The sequence below is a fragment of the Pseudopipra pipra genome, chromosome 13, assembly GCF_036250125.1.
Source record: "Pseudopipra pipra isolate bDixPip1 chromosome 13, bDixPip1.hap1, whole genome shotgun sequence".
Taxonomy (NCBI): Eukaryota; Metazoa; Chordata; class Aves; order Passeriformes; family Pipridae; genus Pseudopipra; species Pseudopipra pipra.
This window is the reverse complement of record NC_087561.1, coordinates 16,358,555-16,375,329: the sequence shown is the minus strand read 5'-3', so window position 1 is coordinate 16,375,329 and position 16,775 is coordinate 16,358,555. Positions and strand designations below refer to the sequence as shown.

The window sequence follows — 16,775 nt, the reverse complement described above, 5'->3', positions numbered from 1 at the left end:
TCAGTCAAATAAAAGGTCATAAATATGTGATAAAGGGCTGTAGTAAACTTCAGTGTCCATACTGGTAATAATCTGTATGTTAGTAATGCACTGGTCAGGAACAGAGATTTTTCTCTTAATAAATTAAGTATTGATAAAAACTTAAAAGGTCATAAATAGGTTTTCTACCTTTCAGGTACTCATATCAACTATTTTCTCCCTCTCTGTGTTTATGTAGATGCTCTTCTTTCCTCTTTTCTAAATTATAGTGAACTAATGAACAGTTAAAATTTACATAATCTATGAGTAGCTCAATGCTTAACTCATATTTTTCTTTTTCCCATGTTATAGAACAATTTTACACTTCCCTACTACAAACCACGCTTTAGTTAATTACATTATATTATTCAATATCTTTGAAAATTAGTGCTTGGTAATGCAGAAAATTAGTGGTGTTGAAAGACTGACCTCTAGAAAGATGTGCTTTATTAACAGGAGCACATTTCACCCTAGCATGGCTTTTTCTCAGCCTAATATATGCAGGTTCACATCACCCTCGTGAAAGTTTACAGCTGCTGGAATATATCTGATCAAAAGGAATCTGGGAACCACCATCCAAGGTGATCACCTGTGATGTGGGTGTTCTTTGTGCATTGATTTGGAAGGAGATAAGTCAGTTCTGCAGTAGCAGTGAAAATGTGTAACACATTTTGTTTGAGCTTTGTCAGAGAAGGGAGTGTGGGATGAGTCCCATCTGGGAGAGAAGGTGAATAAACCCTGACATAGAACCATTTGCTTTTATTTTGGGAACAGTTTTAAAAAAGAAAATGAAGGAATGGAATGGGCAACCCTGTCTGAATCAGTAATCCCACTTTTGGTTGCTAAAATTAGAAATTCTAGAAGTCAGAGGGATAAGAGAAGCTTTGAGCCTTCTGGTAAGAATAAGTTCTATTTTTATAACAGCAGGATGGGGAGTGCTGCTGTCAAAGTGCTTTTGCTTGGTTGGCCACACAATCTTTTCCTGGGCTGTCCACAGTAATTCCAGGGATGATCAGACTGGTTCACTGGTATTTAGCAGTGCATTGGCAGCACCAAAATAACAGCTCTTCAAGCAGATATTTTGCTTTAGGTGTGTGCTGTTACCTCTCACAGTCTGCTTCGAGAAAATGAGAATATTTGTAGATGGTATTTCATTTTTATAAGTTCTCTAAGCTGGGTTTCAGTGTCCTCTAAGGAGAATTGAGGTATTTATGGCACTTGGGAAAGCCTGTTAGAGTTTTGTGTACCCGCTCCCTCAATGGGGAGTTTCTACTCTGCCTGATTTCAACAAGGTGTGTCAGAGAACTCCCTGCTTTTAACTCTAAGGGCACTATTTCATTATTTTTCATCAGGTAAGGTCTCTTATTTACATGGTCCCATCTTTGATACTCACACTGGCTGGAATATTTTAGCTGAGGCAACCAGCAGGACAAGTAAAAGGCTGGTATTTAATGTGGCAACAGGAGGAAAAGAAGTTAGTTGTAAAATTTGTAGCATCCCGATTATTGTGGAAGGTAAAAGCACGTTCCCAGTTCTCCTTTGGATCTGAGGAAAGCTTCGAATATCAGGAATGCTTAAAGAAGGAAAGTAGTTATGTGGATCTACATGGAAATGTCTTTCTGCCCTTAGTCTTACTGGGTGCAAGCAGGGCATGAACTCGACTCCTGAGGTATTTTAATATCACTGTGGGATCATCAATCCCCTCCAAACTTATTGGTTATTTTTGGGATTACTTGACCACCTCGGGGTTTTTTGCCTGCTCCAGGAGGCAGTTCTGCTCTTCCTGCAGCAGAAACAGCCCAGTAAAAGCTGGGAACTGGTTCTGTAGGTGGGTCCCCCAGTGGGGCTTGAGAAGATGGAGGTGGCAAAAAGTGTCCTTGTCCCCTGCACTTTTAAGGGTTTCTTAGAAAATATGAAAAAATATCCCTGTGCAGGGCCCAGTCAAACAGCCCAAGCAAACTTCCTGCCTCTTACATTTTGGTTTTGTGGCTGTGCCCTGAAGCCATGAGTGATTAAATACCTCCTGTAGGCCTAAGTAGTGACATTAAAACATGAACATTGTACCTACAAAAATTATCTGTTTGTTCTTTGGTTATTCAGAGAAGTGTATTGTCAAAGATTTTGCAAGTAAAATGCATTTGTAAAATGCATTTGTAAAAAAATACACATTAATTTTAAAAAATGCTCTTTTTTTTTTTTGTAATTTCAGGTTTTGTAAATTTATTTTTTTAGCTGTGGGAAAACTTCTCCCACGTAAAGTTTGGTTTAAAGTAACATAAACAGCCTGAAGATTTTATTTTTAATCCTAAATCAGTTACTACTTAGCACTAAAAGACATGTTCACTTCCAAACCTCAGAGAAGTAATCGGTGTAGTAAATCAAGTTCTGTAAAGCTGTGTAAGAATGTCATAAAAGAAACTTCGGATGACAGTTTGTCCTTCTGATATTCTGTATTCTATACTGTAGCACTTGCCCTTTACACTTCAACTCCCTTTCAAATGTTAACATTTTTGCAAACACTGACATTCTAACAAATATTTCTTTTGAAGAGCTTTACTCACCCTTGTACAGTGGTTAAACTAATTTACAAGTGCAGATGCAAGCTGGTTTAAATATGATCTTCATTTTAAAATAACATTTAGCTAGAAATTGAACTAAATGTTCCACTTCCTTTGCCTTAGAGTTACAGAATGACTGTGGTTTACCTCTGTGACTTGTTTCCCTGCAGACACTGATGTGCTCAGAGCACCAAGGAAGTCTGGTTTATAGTCATGCTTAATACTATTTATTTTTCTTCTACAGAGAGCAGGGGACACAGTCACTGGAGATACTGAAAGGTAATGCTTCTCTTATTCTCTATTGAGATATTTACACAATATATTTATGAATTGTACTTGCTGGTTTCCTTTTAGAAACTTTGCTGCAGCATTTGAGCAATAAATTTTCGGGGGCTAGAGATACCAGCATTAATATCATTCAGTAACTGTCAGAACTCTCATTTGCTAACATCTGATATAAACATAGATTACAAAGGTGCAAATATAAGTTTATAAAATATTACTAGGAGGGGGAAATTATACTTCTACAAAGTAGTATACATTTTGCCCCATCTTTTATTTTTACTTTTGAAATACACTATTTCAGACTTGCTCTGAGGATGAGAACCACAATGTGTGTCTAACATGATTTTTGAAACCAACAGGCAGAATGTTTCAGTGGACACCTACATGCTAATTCAGTCAGTAAAAAATTACAGGTTACATTTGTGACTCATATTTGATAAATACTAATAGTTTGGCCTTTATATCCCAAGTGAATCAATTAATTATAACAAAGAAAACAGCGATTTTTTCTTTTGTTCCTCTACAGTTTGTCTGATGATGTCTGTTCATGTTCATGTTGCATCCAATGAGTCACATTAAAAGAATAAGTTTGAAATAAAAGATACTTTGGCATCATCATACATCCTAATTAAGCTTAATTGGAATCTGTTCACACAGATACTGGTTCTTTTTTACACTTTTTCACCCTGTATATGGACTAAACCTATTTAAGAAGCTGAACCATGCACTGGATATAAAATAATTAATCACATTTCGAGTGCTTTGGCCAGTCTAAAGGATTTACAGTTGCTGCTGATTTCCTTCAGTGCCACAAACACCTCTGCATTACAGCTGAAATAAGAGCTACAACAGGATCAGTTGTTGATCACCAAACTCACTCCACTTCATGCCTGATTTTTCAGGACTGGCAGCATTTTTGCCTCTTTATATTAGTAAACACAGCAGTTCAGTTGACAGGCAGTTCTACTGGTAAGAATGTGCTGGTGTTTCTCAGGTGTAGGAGCTGTTCATGGTTAAAATGGCATTTAATTAATCAAGCAGCACTGATATCAGAGAGGAAAGTGAGGGACACCTTATAAAAGCCAGTCTCCATTATCACCAGGGTATATTCTGTTATCTCACCATCACTACCTCAGCTAAATGGAGGGGTATTTTTGCAGTAAGTTAAACATAGGCCTGCTCAGTATTTTATTCCATTTCTGACCCAGAGCATTCCCCATCCTGTGCAGGGCAGGGTTACCTGGGGAAAAGTGTCACTCTCTGTCTCTTTTTAAGTAACAATTGGATTTCACCTTTTGCTCTTATCTCTTATACTTGAGTTTTCGACACCTACTGCTGTCTGTAAATCCAAATTATTTACTGTTTTTACTTAGTCTCTCAGCTCTTTCCTGGGTGCTGTTGTCCTGTTCTTCCCTCACTCTTGCTTCTCCTTGTGTTTAGTCACTCCCTTTTCTCCCCTTTCTTCTGGCTGTGCCCCCCTTGGGTATCAGAAAGAAACCACAGACTCCACAAAACCACAGTCCCACGTCTCATCCCTTTTTTATTTCCTTCTCCAAGCCACAGTTTTGTGCAGCCACAAGGAAGAGATGCAAAGGAATTTTGTTCTTCACAGAGCAAAGGGTGTCTAATTATTCTGAGGGTTGCACATGCTCAGTTTGGCAGGGACATCACAATCCAGATGGAACATCCCTGGTGGACAGGACACACGTCTCCACAGGACATCTGCCAACAGACAGTTTCCAGGGACATATGACTTGATGAAATTTTGGCAAACTTTCATAGCAAAAGGCTATTCTTTTATATTCTTTTATAGAATGACTCTCCCTTTCCTAATCCTTCTCCCAGACAGATTTCAGGCCCAAAACACAACCATATTATATCATTTCAATATGCTGAAAAATAATTTAAGAGGCAGAATTATATCTTCTTCTTCCCTAATAACCTTCTTTTAAGTGATTTGAACAGCTTAAACCAAAATAAAACCAATTTTTCAGATATTTATCCCATAGAGTTAGGCTTTGGGGAATGGGAGACAAACTGTGTGGAGAGATTGATATATTTGGATGAAATAACATTATATCCAATAACCAAAAGAGGAGAAATCTAGGTTGGGTATTAGGAGGGAGCTCTTCCCTGTGAGGGTGGGGAGGCCCTGGTACAGGTTGCCCAGAGAAGCTGAGAGTGTCCCATCCCTGGAAGTGTCCAGGGCCAGGTTGGACAGGGCTTGGAGCAACCTGGGCTAGTGGAAGGTGTCCCTGCCCATGGCAGGGGGTGGAATGAGATGGATTTAAGGTCCCTTCCAACCCAAACCAGTCTGGGATTCTGGGATTTTAACTGTTCAGGGACCTATTTGAGTTTCTGTGATATTATTGTATCCTTTGCTTTAAAAAAAAGCCAGAAACAAAACCAAAAGCCAAACAACAGAAGACATTTCTTGTACGTAGCAGAACATGCCACAGGCTGCAGGGAACACGTGCTGAAAGCCCCAGGAGCTGTGTGAGGAACACGAGACTGCAGAGTGGCACTGGGAATAGGGAGCTTCTTAAACCCCTCGGATGAGTGGAATGTAGGGCAAGCCTCGAGCAGAATAAAAGTGAGATATCTCTGCCTGACACCTCTGCTTTCACCAAACTCTTCTGGCACATCCACATCACACTTCCCACTGGGCTGGACCTCCACCACCCCCTGGGTGTAGGACACTGTCCAGTCACACTCAAACCCTACTTGAGTCTTCCCTGCTACCAAATTTGAATGGTTTGACAGCAAACATTCTGTTTACTTACCTCAATCAGGACTTGGCACATCACTTTATATCACTGAATTGAAATGCATTTCTACAAGGGAGGTGGTTTAGCTGCTCTCATACGTTTGCAAGTCCCTTTGGGAAATTCAGTCTTCCCCATCTTTGGAGCCTCATTGTAGCCCATAGTTCTTAGCAAAAACACAAAATAAGACTGGTTACTACCTCAGCTGAGCAGCTTCACTATTATTCCTCCTCCATTATTATGTTTCCCCTTTCAGCATAACCTTCTTTTAGTACTCAATGTGGTGCTTTAAGCCATTCATCAAATCTGTTTCTAATTCTTACACTAATACCAATTTATAAATTATCTAACGGGTAATTTTCTGTAAATATAACGTGCTTTACCTCAAGCCTCTTCCTGGTCTCCAACTATGATGTTCAGACACCTCTCTTACTATGAGATGCTATTGCTTTCTGCAGGAGACACTGCAGAACCCAAACCACAACATGCAGGTGGTTTCCTGCACACTAAGATTTCTCAAGAAGCTCTTCTGGTAAATGATACAGGGGAGTTGTGACTCCACTTCTGAGCAGGTGTTGTGATTTAGGAAATGACAGTCTGCAACTGGAGGTGGAATCACTACATGTGGGAGTGTTCTGAGGTTTAGGAAGGCAAGTTGGACTAAATGTTCCTGGAGCAGCAGACACTTTGTTTTCCTGTTTACCAGGAGCCTTTGCCCTGTTGGGCGTTCACGGGGGAGAAAGGAGTAATGGGTGCACACACTGGAGTCACTGCTGCAGCTTTTTTTATAAAACTCCGTGCTTAGCAGGGTTCTCTGTGTTCTTTCATCCTTATTTTACTTTAGGAGACTTTTTTTAGTTGATGACAGGAAACCTTGACATCTTCCACAAGCACGTAATGTAACCGTGCCATCCCCCAGAGCCCTGGGGTGTGCTGAGCTCCCTGCAAGGGAAACACAGGCACAATTTTAAGGCTTCTCCTTCTCCTTGCTTTTGAAGGCACGAGTGGAAAATGTGTTTAAGAATCTGTGCTCCAGATCAGACAGATTTGACCCTGATTCAGTGTCCTATTTCCATCGATGGCCAACACTGTTTGCACCGTACAAGGAAAGGCCTCTGGTGATGTTGCCCTGCTTTGTTCTCTGTTCTCCAGAGAACTCCAGGAGAAAGCTCAGATATACCAGAGAGAGTATTTTTGCATTTTGAAGTATAAAATTTTTTGTGTTTGCGGCATCCTGTAGCAAAATGTTACAAACTCTGTGCTGCAGGATGTCATGGGTAGATTTGGGAATGCACAGTGTCTGTGTATATGCACCACATATTCAGATTATTATTTTCTCCTGTGGTTATTTGACATCTTTCTTCTCTCTGTCCTAGATATGCAAGTTCTGCCATTGACCATCCAGGAAACACATCCATGAGGAAGGTAATGATTTACAAATGTACTTTAAATGAACGAAAAAATCCTCAATTGTTTAATTCGTTGTCATATTTTTAGAAGATATTTAAGATATCCCAAACCTTGACATTTGTCTGCTATGAAACAGCTGAAAACAAAAATCTAGACATAATTTCCATGTTCAGAAAATTGGCTGCTGCAACCACAGCAGGTTGTGTGTCTGCAGTACTAATTAAGTTTAGGAACCTTAGTGTAAGTTCTGAAGTATGTGCTAGTTTGGGGTGAAGAATCACACACAATGTCTAGGTTAGAAGATACCTCTGGAGGAAGGGTTGCCCTGAAGGTAAAGAAAGTTTTTAAAATAATTTTAAAAAATATTTACACAGTATAAATACAATTATAGGGAGGGATGGGATTAAGTTTTTCAAGTATTTTTGCTGTACCAATTTTGAGGTACTCCATTCTTTGATGGAAAATAGCCAGACATTGTTTTATTTTTTAGCATTTGGCAAATACTTCATACAAAGGACAAAAACCAGAACTTTCATTTGTAGGATGTCAGTTCTTCACTTTGACTTGGCACTTTTTACAGTGATTTGGTTGGACAGGGCTTGAAGCAACCTGGCCTAGTGGAAGGTTCCCCCATGGCAGGGGGTGGAACTGGATGTGCTTTCAGGTCTCTTCCAACCCAAACCATTCTGTGGTTGTGATAACTCTCTGATCAATAGTTTTTCTTAAAAACTCCTAAGGTCCAAACTAGTGGAGGTACAAGGAGCCAGCTTTGCTTTTTGTTTGGTGTTTAGGTGACAGCACTTCTCCTACCCCTGATGACACTGAGATCTCATCAATTCACCTTCATGGGGCACAGATTTAGCTCTGCCACTTTGTTTTTTTCCCTTCCCCCCTGTGCTGCTCTGGGCTGGGGTGGCAGGGTGTGCATTCTGTGACATTTGCTCTGTGGTGTGGTTTTGAGATAAGGATTGAAACGCTGTCAGCCCCGGTGAGCTCTCCCCTCATCTGCCTGTCTCCCATGGCAACTCTGAGTCACTCAGAGCTCTGAGTTCTGACTGGTTTTTTACAGTGTTTGCCACCAAGTTAATTATATTATAGTGGTTCCTTTATCTCTCAGAATATGGAGCTTGAATTTTGTACATTAGCAGTGCTAATTAACTACAGATTCCCAAGGTATTGCAAACCTTTCACTTTCTCTGGTTTTCTTGCTTTGAATGTGTTGTGTGTGAGCAGAAACAAAACAGAGTAAGACTAATTAACTTAGCTCTTTAGAAGAACTAATATTTTCAGCTCTCCTTGGTTTGTTGTGCTTGTATTTTCATTATTTTTCAAACTTTTTTATTAAATGATGGCACACCAGTTTCTGGTGAGTATCCTGATGTGTATCTCCTCCAGATGTGCCATTTGGCTGGCAGTTCTTTAACTTTAATCACCTATGAAAACTGTCATTTAATTACAGGGTTTTATTCCATCACTATATTTCTTTAATCTAAATTGTGGCAAGATTTGGTGGTGTCCTTTTCAGAAAGGTATCTGCTTTGCCCTCATGCATTTTTCTGGAGGCAGGAACGTTGAACAGATTGTTTCAGTCCCAGTCACCACAGACCTGCAGCTGCCACAAATGACTGACCAATGCTGCTGCTGTGATTGGAAGTACATCAGTAAAACCCCCAGTGTTGTTGTGCACATTTAATGCTTTCTCACAGACTTTTACCTTTTGGTTTTGTGGCTGTATTTTACCCCATTTCCTCCAGCACAGGAGCAATATTAACCTTTGTCTCCTCTAGTGCTCAGGAACTGCTGATTTCTGCAAGTTGCTAGAAAATGTTCAAAGCTGTGAACGGGCTAAGTTACAAATAGGTCTGTAAATGTCCAGAACCACTCCTCCCTCCTCTACTTTTATTTAAAATCAAACTTGGTCTCTCCAGTAGCTGGAGCCTTGTTTTCAGCTGTTTATTTTCTGGAGTGCCTAAACATTTACATCTTTGAGGTAAATTCTTACCAGTTTTGAGTACTAACCCTGTTTTTAGAAGGTCTAAATATTGAGATCCCTTTAGGGTATTCTTCAGAATCTGTAACAATTTTCTAATTCAGCCACAAAAGAAAGAAAGAATTATTTTGTTTCTCCTCAGTTATTCTGTCAACCTACCAACCCAACAAACTTCATTGTTTCTGTGGCTGGAAACAATTAAAGAACCTGACTTCAACATGTCATTGAGCATGTGACTTTCCACATTAACTATATAATGTTTGGGGTGGATATTTCTTTTTGAACGAATATTTGTTTGACTATTTCACTGATACTTACAATAAACTTCAAGTATCAGTCATTTATGCATCATTCATGTGAGTTTGTATCCTTAGTTTTCAAACTACTTCATAGCTGTTCATGTAAATAATCCTTAATGATTTGACTGCAATAGTAACAAATAATTTTACTGTTACTTGCACTGGTGTTCCATAATTATTTCTTTTCTCCTTGCAGTCATTCCATTACGCTTCCCTCAGGGTAAAGAGCAGGAAATGGTCAAAAGGTAACTGGTTCCAGTTAACATTTTGAAACTAGAAACTGGGGCTCCTTCTCTGACAGCAACTGAGCTCGATCAAGTGCCAAAGTTCAACTCAACTCAAGTATTTCTAAATGTGATGGCAAACACCAAAGTAAAATACCGAATTAAAATACCAAAATAAATGTGTTATAGGGTATAATATTGCTTGGCTGAGTGGTACAATTTCCTCTGACTGAGGAAGAAGACAGGTAGTATTTGTATATTTTGCTATTTCCTCCTTCTTTATTTATGGCCTATTTGAGACATCAAACAATAAACAGAAAAATAATTATAACCTAATAAATTCATATGACAATACGTGGCTCTAATTCAGTTTGTTGGTTTAATCTCCTTAAAATGTTCCTTTTATTGTACTACATGCTTTTGGAACATCTAAACCTGCCCAGGACACAGCTCAGACAGTTACTCTAAATGAGAAAATCATTGAGAACTTGGTTGTGGAACATTGCAGAACAAAAGAGACAATGATTTAATGTTCTCTAAATTTCTTCCCTGTTTCACAGCTGCAGGTCAAATGTAATTCTTGTATCTTTACAAACTTGATTTTTCACAGAAAAAAAAATCTAATATCTTAAGGAAATTTCCTACAAAGTTTTTATGCAGGAAAAAATGGTATTATAATTTAAACTCCATGGTTTATAATATTTACAAGGCACAACTAAAGTTCTAAGCATCTCCATTAGGATTTACTGAAATAACACCAAGGGAAAAACCTTTTCCTGGTGCTCTGCCTTTAACAGAATGTTGTGAAGTTAAAATATTGCTGTTCGCTTAAACTCAGCATAAAAGACATGTAAGCATTGCATTGTTATGGAAATGAACAATCTTTCTTTTTTATTGACCATAAAAATTGGGTTTAAAATTTCCCAGAATTTGACAGGCCTTCTGCTGCTAAGAGGAAAAAGTAATATTTACATTTGTGTACAGATTGTGTCATACTCTGAGTTTCTGACTGAGGCTAAATAAGTACATAAATTAATACAAATAAATAAATAAATACAAATTTTTAGTTTGGAGTTATGCTGCCCCTCTTAATCAGACAAAAGTGGAGCCCTAAGAGGAATGAACCTCAAGGGATTAAATAAACCATTGCACAAACCAGGCCCTTTTTATTTCGTGTTCACTCTGGAACCAAAATTGCAGAGCATTGTGGCATTTGTGAAATTGTTCATTCCACCTCCTCTCCCAGAAGCTTGGAGAGGGTTTTGAATTGAACCATCATTAAAAATGAGCGATGTGTTTGTACTGAGCAGGGTTTTCCTGGCTGTGTTCTCAGGGAGTTCCCTGTCCAGCGTGAGCAGGAGACGCATCTCCTGCAAAGACCTGGGGCACGGCGACTGTGAGGGCTGGCTCTGGAAGAAAAAGGATGCCAAAGGTTATTTCACACAGAAATGGAAAAAGTACTGGTTTATTCTGAAGGATTCCTCCTTGTACTGGTACACAAACCAGAATGTAAGTATTGCAGAAAGTAAAACTGAAACCTTCGGCTTTACAATTCTTTTGGCTAAAGTCTGTTTTTACTGCGTGGTTGGTTATGTTCCTGAACTGCCACTTTAATTGCCAGGTCTGGGTTGCTCTAGCTGGAAATATTTCATCTGAAATTCTTTTTTAAGGTCTATAAGTCCATGCTCAAGCTTAATAAAACAGCAGATGTTCCTGATGCTCACAAAGAAATGAATACGTCAGTGGTTAATACTTTTCCACAGGTCGTGTTTATTTGGACTAACACAGTGTTCACACTCAGCTCTCCTCAGTTTCAGTTGTGTGAGGGAATGTATAAAATGTAATATGCATCAAGTGTATTTGTCTTAGTCAAGCATTGTGTGAAAGCAGATGTGAAAATCTGAATGTGTAGATCTCTTTCTCTAAAAGTTATTTTTATGTAGATGCTCCTCTTGCTTTTTGCTGAATTAGTCTGGAGTTTGCAGTTTCACATGTGTAAAATGCTGCTCTTGGTGAAATTTTACTGAAAACCACTGGCACAATCTGCAGAAATGTGGGGGAAAACAACAGAGGGAGAAGCCCCAAATGGTTGGATGCTGCTTTCCATTTGTTTGCAGGGAGCCCCAGTGTGCAGGTGCAGTGATTGTTGCATATTCTACTCAATATCTCATATTTTCTTCAGGAGAACAATTTTAGCAGCACGATTACCCTTAGTTTTCGTGTTTTTCTGTCAGCCAAAGCAGTGTGGGTGATGAAGGCCCTCGGGTTCTGTGCTGTACGTGTTGGTGACAGTGCCACACTCGGGGTGGTGGCACTGGGGGTCCCACTGAGGATCAGGCTGTCGGTACATCCAAGCCAGACTTCATCGTGCACTTGTTAATACTCTTCAAAAATCTGACAGGTGTTAATACATCTCCTTGCTTTTCCTGCTGAATTACTTCAAAAGAAGCAAAAAAAGTGACAAGATGCACTTCCCAGTTATTACCTCTCCATTTAATCACAGTGAGGTCCCTGCAGGAGCCTCCTCAGTTACTGTCAGCAGGGCAGATGGGCTGATAATTGTGCCTTTAATGGGAGTCATCCACCAAACACCTGTAAAATGCAGATATATCATGAAGAAACTGAGAATTCTTCTCTGTTAAGGCCTTAAACACAATTTTAGGTGCTGTGTTTGTGGCTGGAAGGTTTTCTTATGATCTTCAGCAAAGGGGGATTAGAATGGCTGGGCCTCCTTTGAGAAACTGTCAGTTGAGTTACTTCACAAAGTTATTGACGTTGTGTGATGAATTAAATACATTTCAGAGTAAAAACAGTATGGGGAAAATATGTTCAGTACTTTGATTGATTGGGTAGTTGTTCTGTGTATAAAACCCAAATGGCTGGTGCTCATTTCTCACTTCTTTAATTTTATGCTTTTCCTCACCAACACTTTTTCCTCCTCTTTTGGCAGGATGAGAAAGCAGAAGGATTCATTAGTTTACCCGAGTTCAGGATAGACAGAGCAATTGAATGCAGACGAAAACAGTGAGTAAAGTGTCAGTTTTGTTTGTAAACCAAAGGATCGCTCTTGAAAGTTTACTGTGCATAGTAATAAACATTTGCAAAGTCCACCAAAGGAAGCTACTCAGAAAACTTTGACATCTGTAAATGATGAAGCACAGATCCCCTTAAGCTTTAGTATTTCTCTTTATTATAAAGATATAATGTAATGTAAACTTCATAGCTGGATTACAGTGAATTGAGTCTCTTTGCTCATTTTGCCACATAGCCCAGTTACAACTTCACCTAAGTAAGCAAAGTAAAACACAGATAACACTTTACTCAAGAGATAAAACTTTCTCAGGTTCACAACAGCCACATTGGTAAGAACCAAGTGTGCAATAAATGCCCGTAGGAAACAGCATTAAAAATGTCATAGCAATGGATGGTAAATATAATCTTAATTTTCTCCTTTATGGAGGAAGCTTTACATACCCAATATTGTGTTGTTCTCAACTGCTAAAATATTTAGGTTCCATATGCAAAATGAGCATTGCATTATTGCTTATGTGCAGATTGCTACTTTTACGTTCTGCTCCCAGTAAAAAGCACATTATAAGCTTTTCCATAATTAAGGCATATTTAATAACAGACACTCACTGGAAATTACTTCCAAGCAGTGTTGGGATTGGAATTAACATGTTTAACAGAATAATTCCAATGCTTTCAGACAGGCACTTTGCTGGTATCTCCTCAGTTACTTGCATGTGTTTTCTTTATGCTTTCCTAATTTAACTAAGAATCCTGGATTTTTGGTGTGCTTTTCCAATGACTGAATGCAGTTTTGATCTGAGGAACACAAGTCCTACAACTATGAACACATGTGCAATGGAAATATTGAAGATATGAATTACAAGAGTCTGCTCATCAGAAAATCAAACCTCTTCATTGCCTGTTCTTGCAAGGAGATGTTATTACTGTGTCTGAGAAGTACAAGATAGTGTAATTTATACTTCTATTCCTCCTTTCAGCTGAGGGTATCACTATAGAAATTACACATGAACTGAGCACTATAAATACCTCAGAGCAATGAGTAGATATTAATAATGATATCGAACAGAAATACAGGAAAAATAATACCCTTTTGTTAGAATATAAAGCACTTAACAGATTTAAGTGAATTAAGCAAGATCAAACAGAAGGTCGTTGTGCATAGCTAGAAATAGCTTCCAGAGCTTTCCTCTAAGCATGAGAGCACAATCCCTCAGAACTCTGCTCAGAGAAGCACTTCTGGAGGGGGTGTGCTCAGGAAAAAGTCTGATTAACTGAAACTTTGCACGTGGCTGAAAGCTCAGAACCTTCAGGCTTTGAATCCTTTCAGAAAGAGGCAGGTCCAGAGGTAAAAGTATAATGAAGATGTTCATAGTATATTCCCTTTTTATTCCTGAGCTGAATTTCCCTTTGATTTCTTCCTTCATGGACTATCATTTATATATTTCCCCCCATCATAAAACCCACACTTTACATTTGCCATTGTTTTATCTGCTCCTCTGAAACTGCAGAGGATGTAAGTGCAGCGTCAGGCTCACTTAAATTTGGTATATCCAGCATGTGGGAGTGGAGGGTCCTGCTTGTACCCAGCCAGCTCCAACCCACAGCCCCTGGGAGCACACATGGAAAGCATTCCCTGTCCTGTGCTGTCTTACCAAGGGCAGGAGCCTCATTCCATTGCCTGATTCCACTGAAAAGCTAAAATCCCACTGTCACTTCTTCAGCTCTCTCAAAGCAAAGCTAAGAACATTTTGGGACTCAGCTTGGATTTCCCCTCAGATTTCTGTTATTTTCAGAGCCACTGATGTGAAATGTTCAAACCCCTCTGAACAAAAGGATTTGAAGTCTTACTGGGATAATTAATGGATTTCTCTTTCCCACTCTTCTGCTGGATGGAGAGTTCTGTTTCATAGCTTCACTGCTCCTGATGTCCACAGCACACAGGAAATGGAATAGCCTTAAGAAAGCTTTCACAAGAATATACAGTAATTGCATTATTCTGTATGGTTTGATGATTTGCCTCAGTAATGCATTTAATGAAGGTACACTGATTATTATCTCAGACTGCTTCAGCTCTCCAGGCTATATCTGGACCTAGAATGACCTCATCCCTGTGAAAGGAGGCTTTTTGCATTGACACTGAAAACCTTTCCACTGCTTTTAGGCAACACCTGCATCTTCCTGATTAAAAATGGTCATCCTGTATGAGGAATCATAGTTATTTCAGTCTGCACGCTGTGGCATGACATGAACATTGTGTTATTTTCAAAGACACTGGTAATTATAATGACCCATGATGAAGCTGATCCCCAGATATAAAAACTAATTGAACTAGTAATATAATTAATCATTATTAACTAGTGCTTTGCCTGAACCTTCAACAGTTTCCACACAGTGAAAACTTTCATTGCCTGGTTAATGCAAATTTAGGTCTTGAATTTATCAAGGATAAATTGGCACTTTGTATTGAGCCTGTGCAGTTGCTCTACACAAATGTCATTGATGTGGTGCAAGGAGACATGAAGTTTTAAGTAACATAGAGATGAAGTTCTAGCTTAAGTGTTACTACAGTTTTAGTAGTTTTTATTACTTCTGCAAAGAACTTGACAGGCTTGCAGACAGCAAACCCCACTTGAGCAGCTACTGGGTCCCCACAGGGAAGAAGCTTCCTGGGCTATATTAGAAGTGATTATTCCCTTATCCTTGGCATTCATTACACCACATCTACATCATTGCATCCAGTTTGGGGCCCTCCAAAACAAGCAAAATATAAAATATATAGATATCATTCTTTTACATTATTCATATTTATGCATCTCGAGTTGTTTCCCTGGAGAATTTTCTTCTGTTCCAAATGCTGGAGTATCTAAATGTTTCCCTAATAATAATCTTGGTGACACTGCTGGGAGATGAAGATGGATTTATTGTCATGTTTTGCAGCCCTGACACAGAACTGCAAAACATTTCAGTGAAGAGTTTGCACAGAATCAGGATCTCCATGTCATAACAATAAAGGGCTGTTTTCTGAGTCTGTAAACATGTAACAGTGCAATCCATTATTGCAGCTGGAATTGTCACCATCTCAGGAAATCAACAAAATATCAGGCAAAAAGATCTTAAGGAACATTCACGTAGTAACCAATTAAGTCTGCTGGGACCTGGCATGTGAGAACTCCTCTGCAGGAAGACCTGCAGCATTTAACTGATCTACCCTTGACAAAATTCTTGCTGTTTCTGCATTTTATGACATATTCACAAATTCTTTACCAACTGAGACAGGAGCCTGTGGTGCCTTATTTGTTGCATAGTCCTGATTTCACCTCCCTGTCCCTTAATTGAGGTGGAGTTACTGTGAGAATGTAACAGTCAAATAAATAATCACAGAATCACAGACTGGTGTGGATTGCAAGGAACCTCAAAGATCATTTAAAAATCACTTTATTCCAACCCCCTGCCCACAGTCAGGGACTCCTTCCACTAGAAAATGATCCATGATCACAGATTGATGTTACAAGAGTGCAGTGGAGCCAAATTAAATTGTGTTTATCACACTAACTCTGACATTTTCTAACTTTTAAAAGGTTCACTTGAAACCCCAATATTGGCATTTTAATGCCTTTATGTATGTAAATGTCCTGTCTAGGAAAATAATCCTATTTACAAGCAGGCAGTCCATCATGTGATATTCTCTCAGGATTAGCCGAGAGGATTAGGATCTTTAGATCCACCACATAATCCTCCCCAATTCCAGCCAATCCTTCCACCTCAGCACTGGGACATGTTGGGCAAATGGAACAGGAGAAGGTGTAGATGTTGCATAGAGTTCAGACCAAAAATATAACTACGCAGGAGTGTTTGTTCACTCATGATTTTCTATTTTGAGCATTAAAAGTTTAGCCCTGTGAGGAATTTCTGTGAGGAGGTGCAGTGTTTGCTGATTACTGTGTAATTAATGATGTGTAATGTCCTGCTCTAATTCACGTGGGCATAAAGGCTTGCACAAAACTATTCCACTTTTCTTATCCACAGACAGACAGCAGCTGTTTTCACAGAATCACTTGGAGTTGCTGGTACTTGGTGGGCACAGGGGAGTAAAAAAGTTCTGCAACAACAAGCAGGACACTAATAGTGAGAATTTTTGACATGAAAATCATGTTATACCAATTGGGTAAAAGAAATCATCAATTTGATCAGAG

The 16,775-nt window shown here is 39.1% G+C and overlaps 1 protein-coding gene across 1 annotated transcript in view; it reads left to right on the top strand.

Moving 5' to 3' along the window:
• The window catches only part of LOC135421547 (connector enhancer of kinase suppressor of ras 2-like), a 172,691-nt gene that overhangs the window by 132,774 nt on the left and 23,142 nt on the right, over nucleotides 1-16,775 (top strand). Inside the window, exons 14-18 of the mRNA XM_064670139.1 lie at nucleotides 2,821-2,855; nucleotides 7,003-7,051; nucleotides 9,522-9,570; nucleotides 10,883-11,058; nucleotides 12,500-12,573. Coding sequence (XP_064526209.1) covers nucleotides 2,821-2,855; nucleotides 7,003-7,051; nucleotides 9,522-9,570; nucleotides 10,883-11,058; nucleotides 12,500-12,573 — 383 coding nt within the window. The remainder of the gene's footprint in view (nucleotides 1-2,820; nucleotides 2,856-7,002; nucleotides 7,052-9,521; nucleotides 9,571-10,882; nucleotides 11,059-12,499; nucleotides 12,574-16,775) is intronic.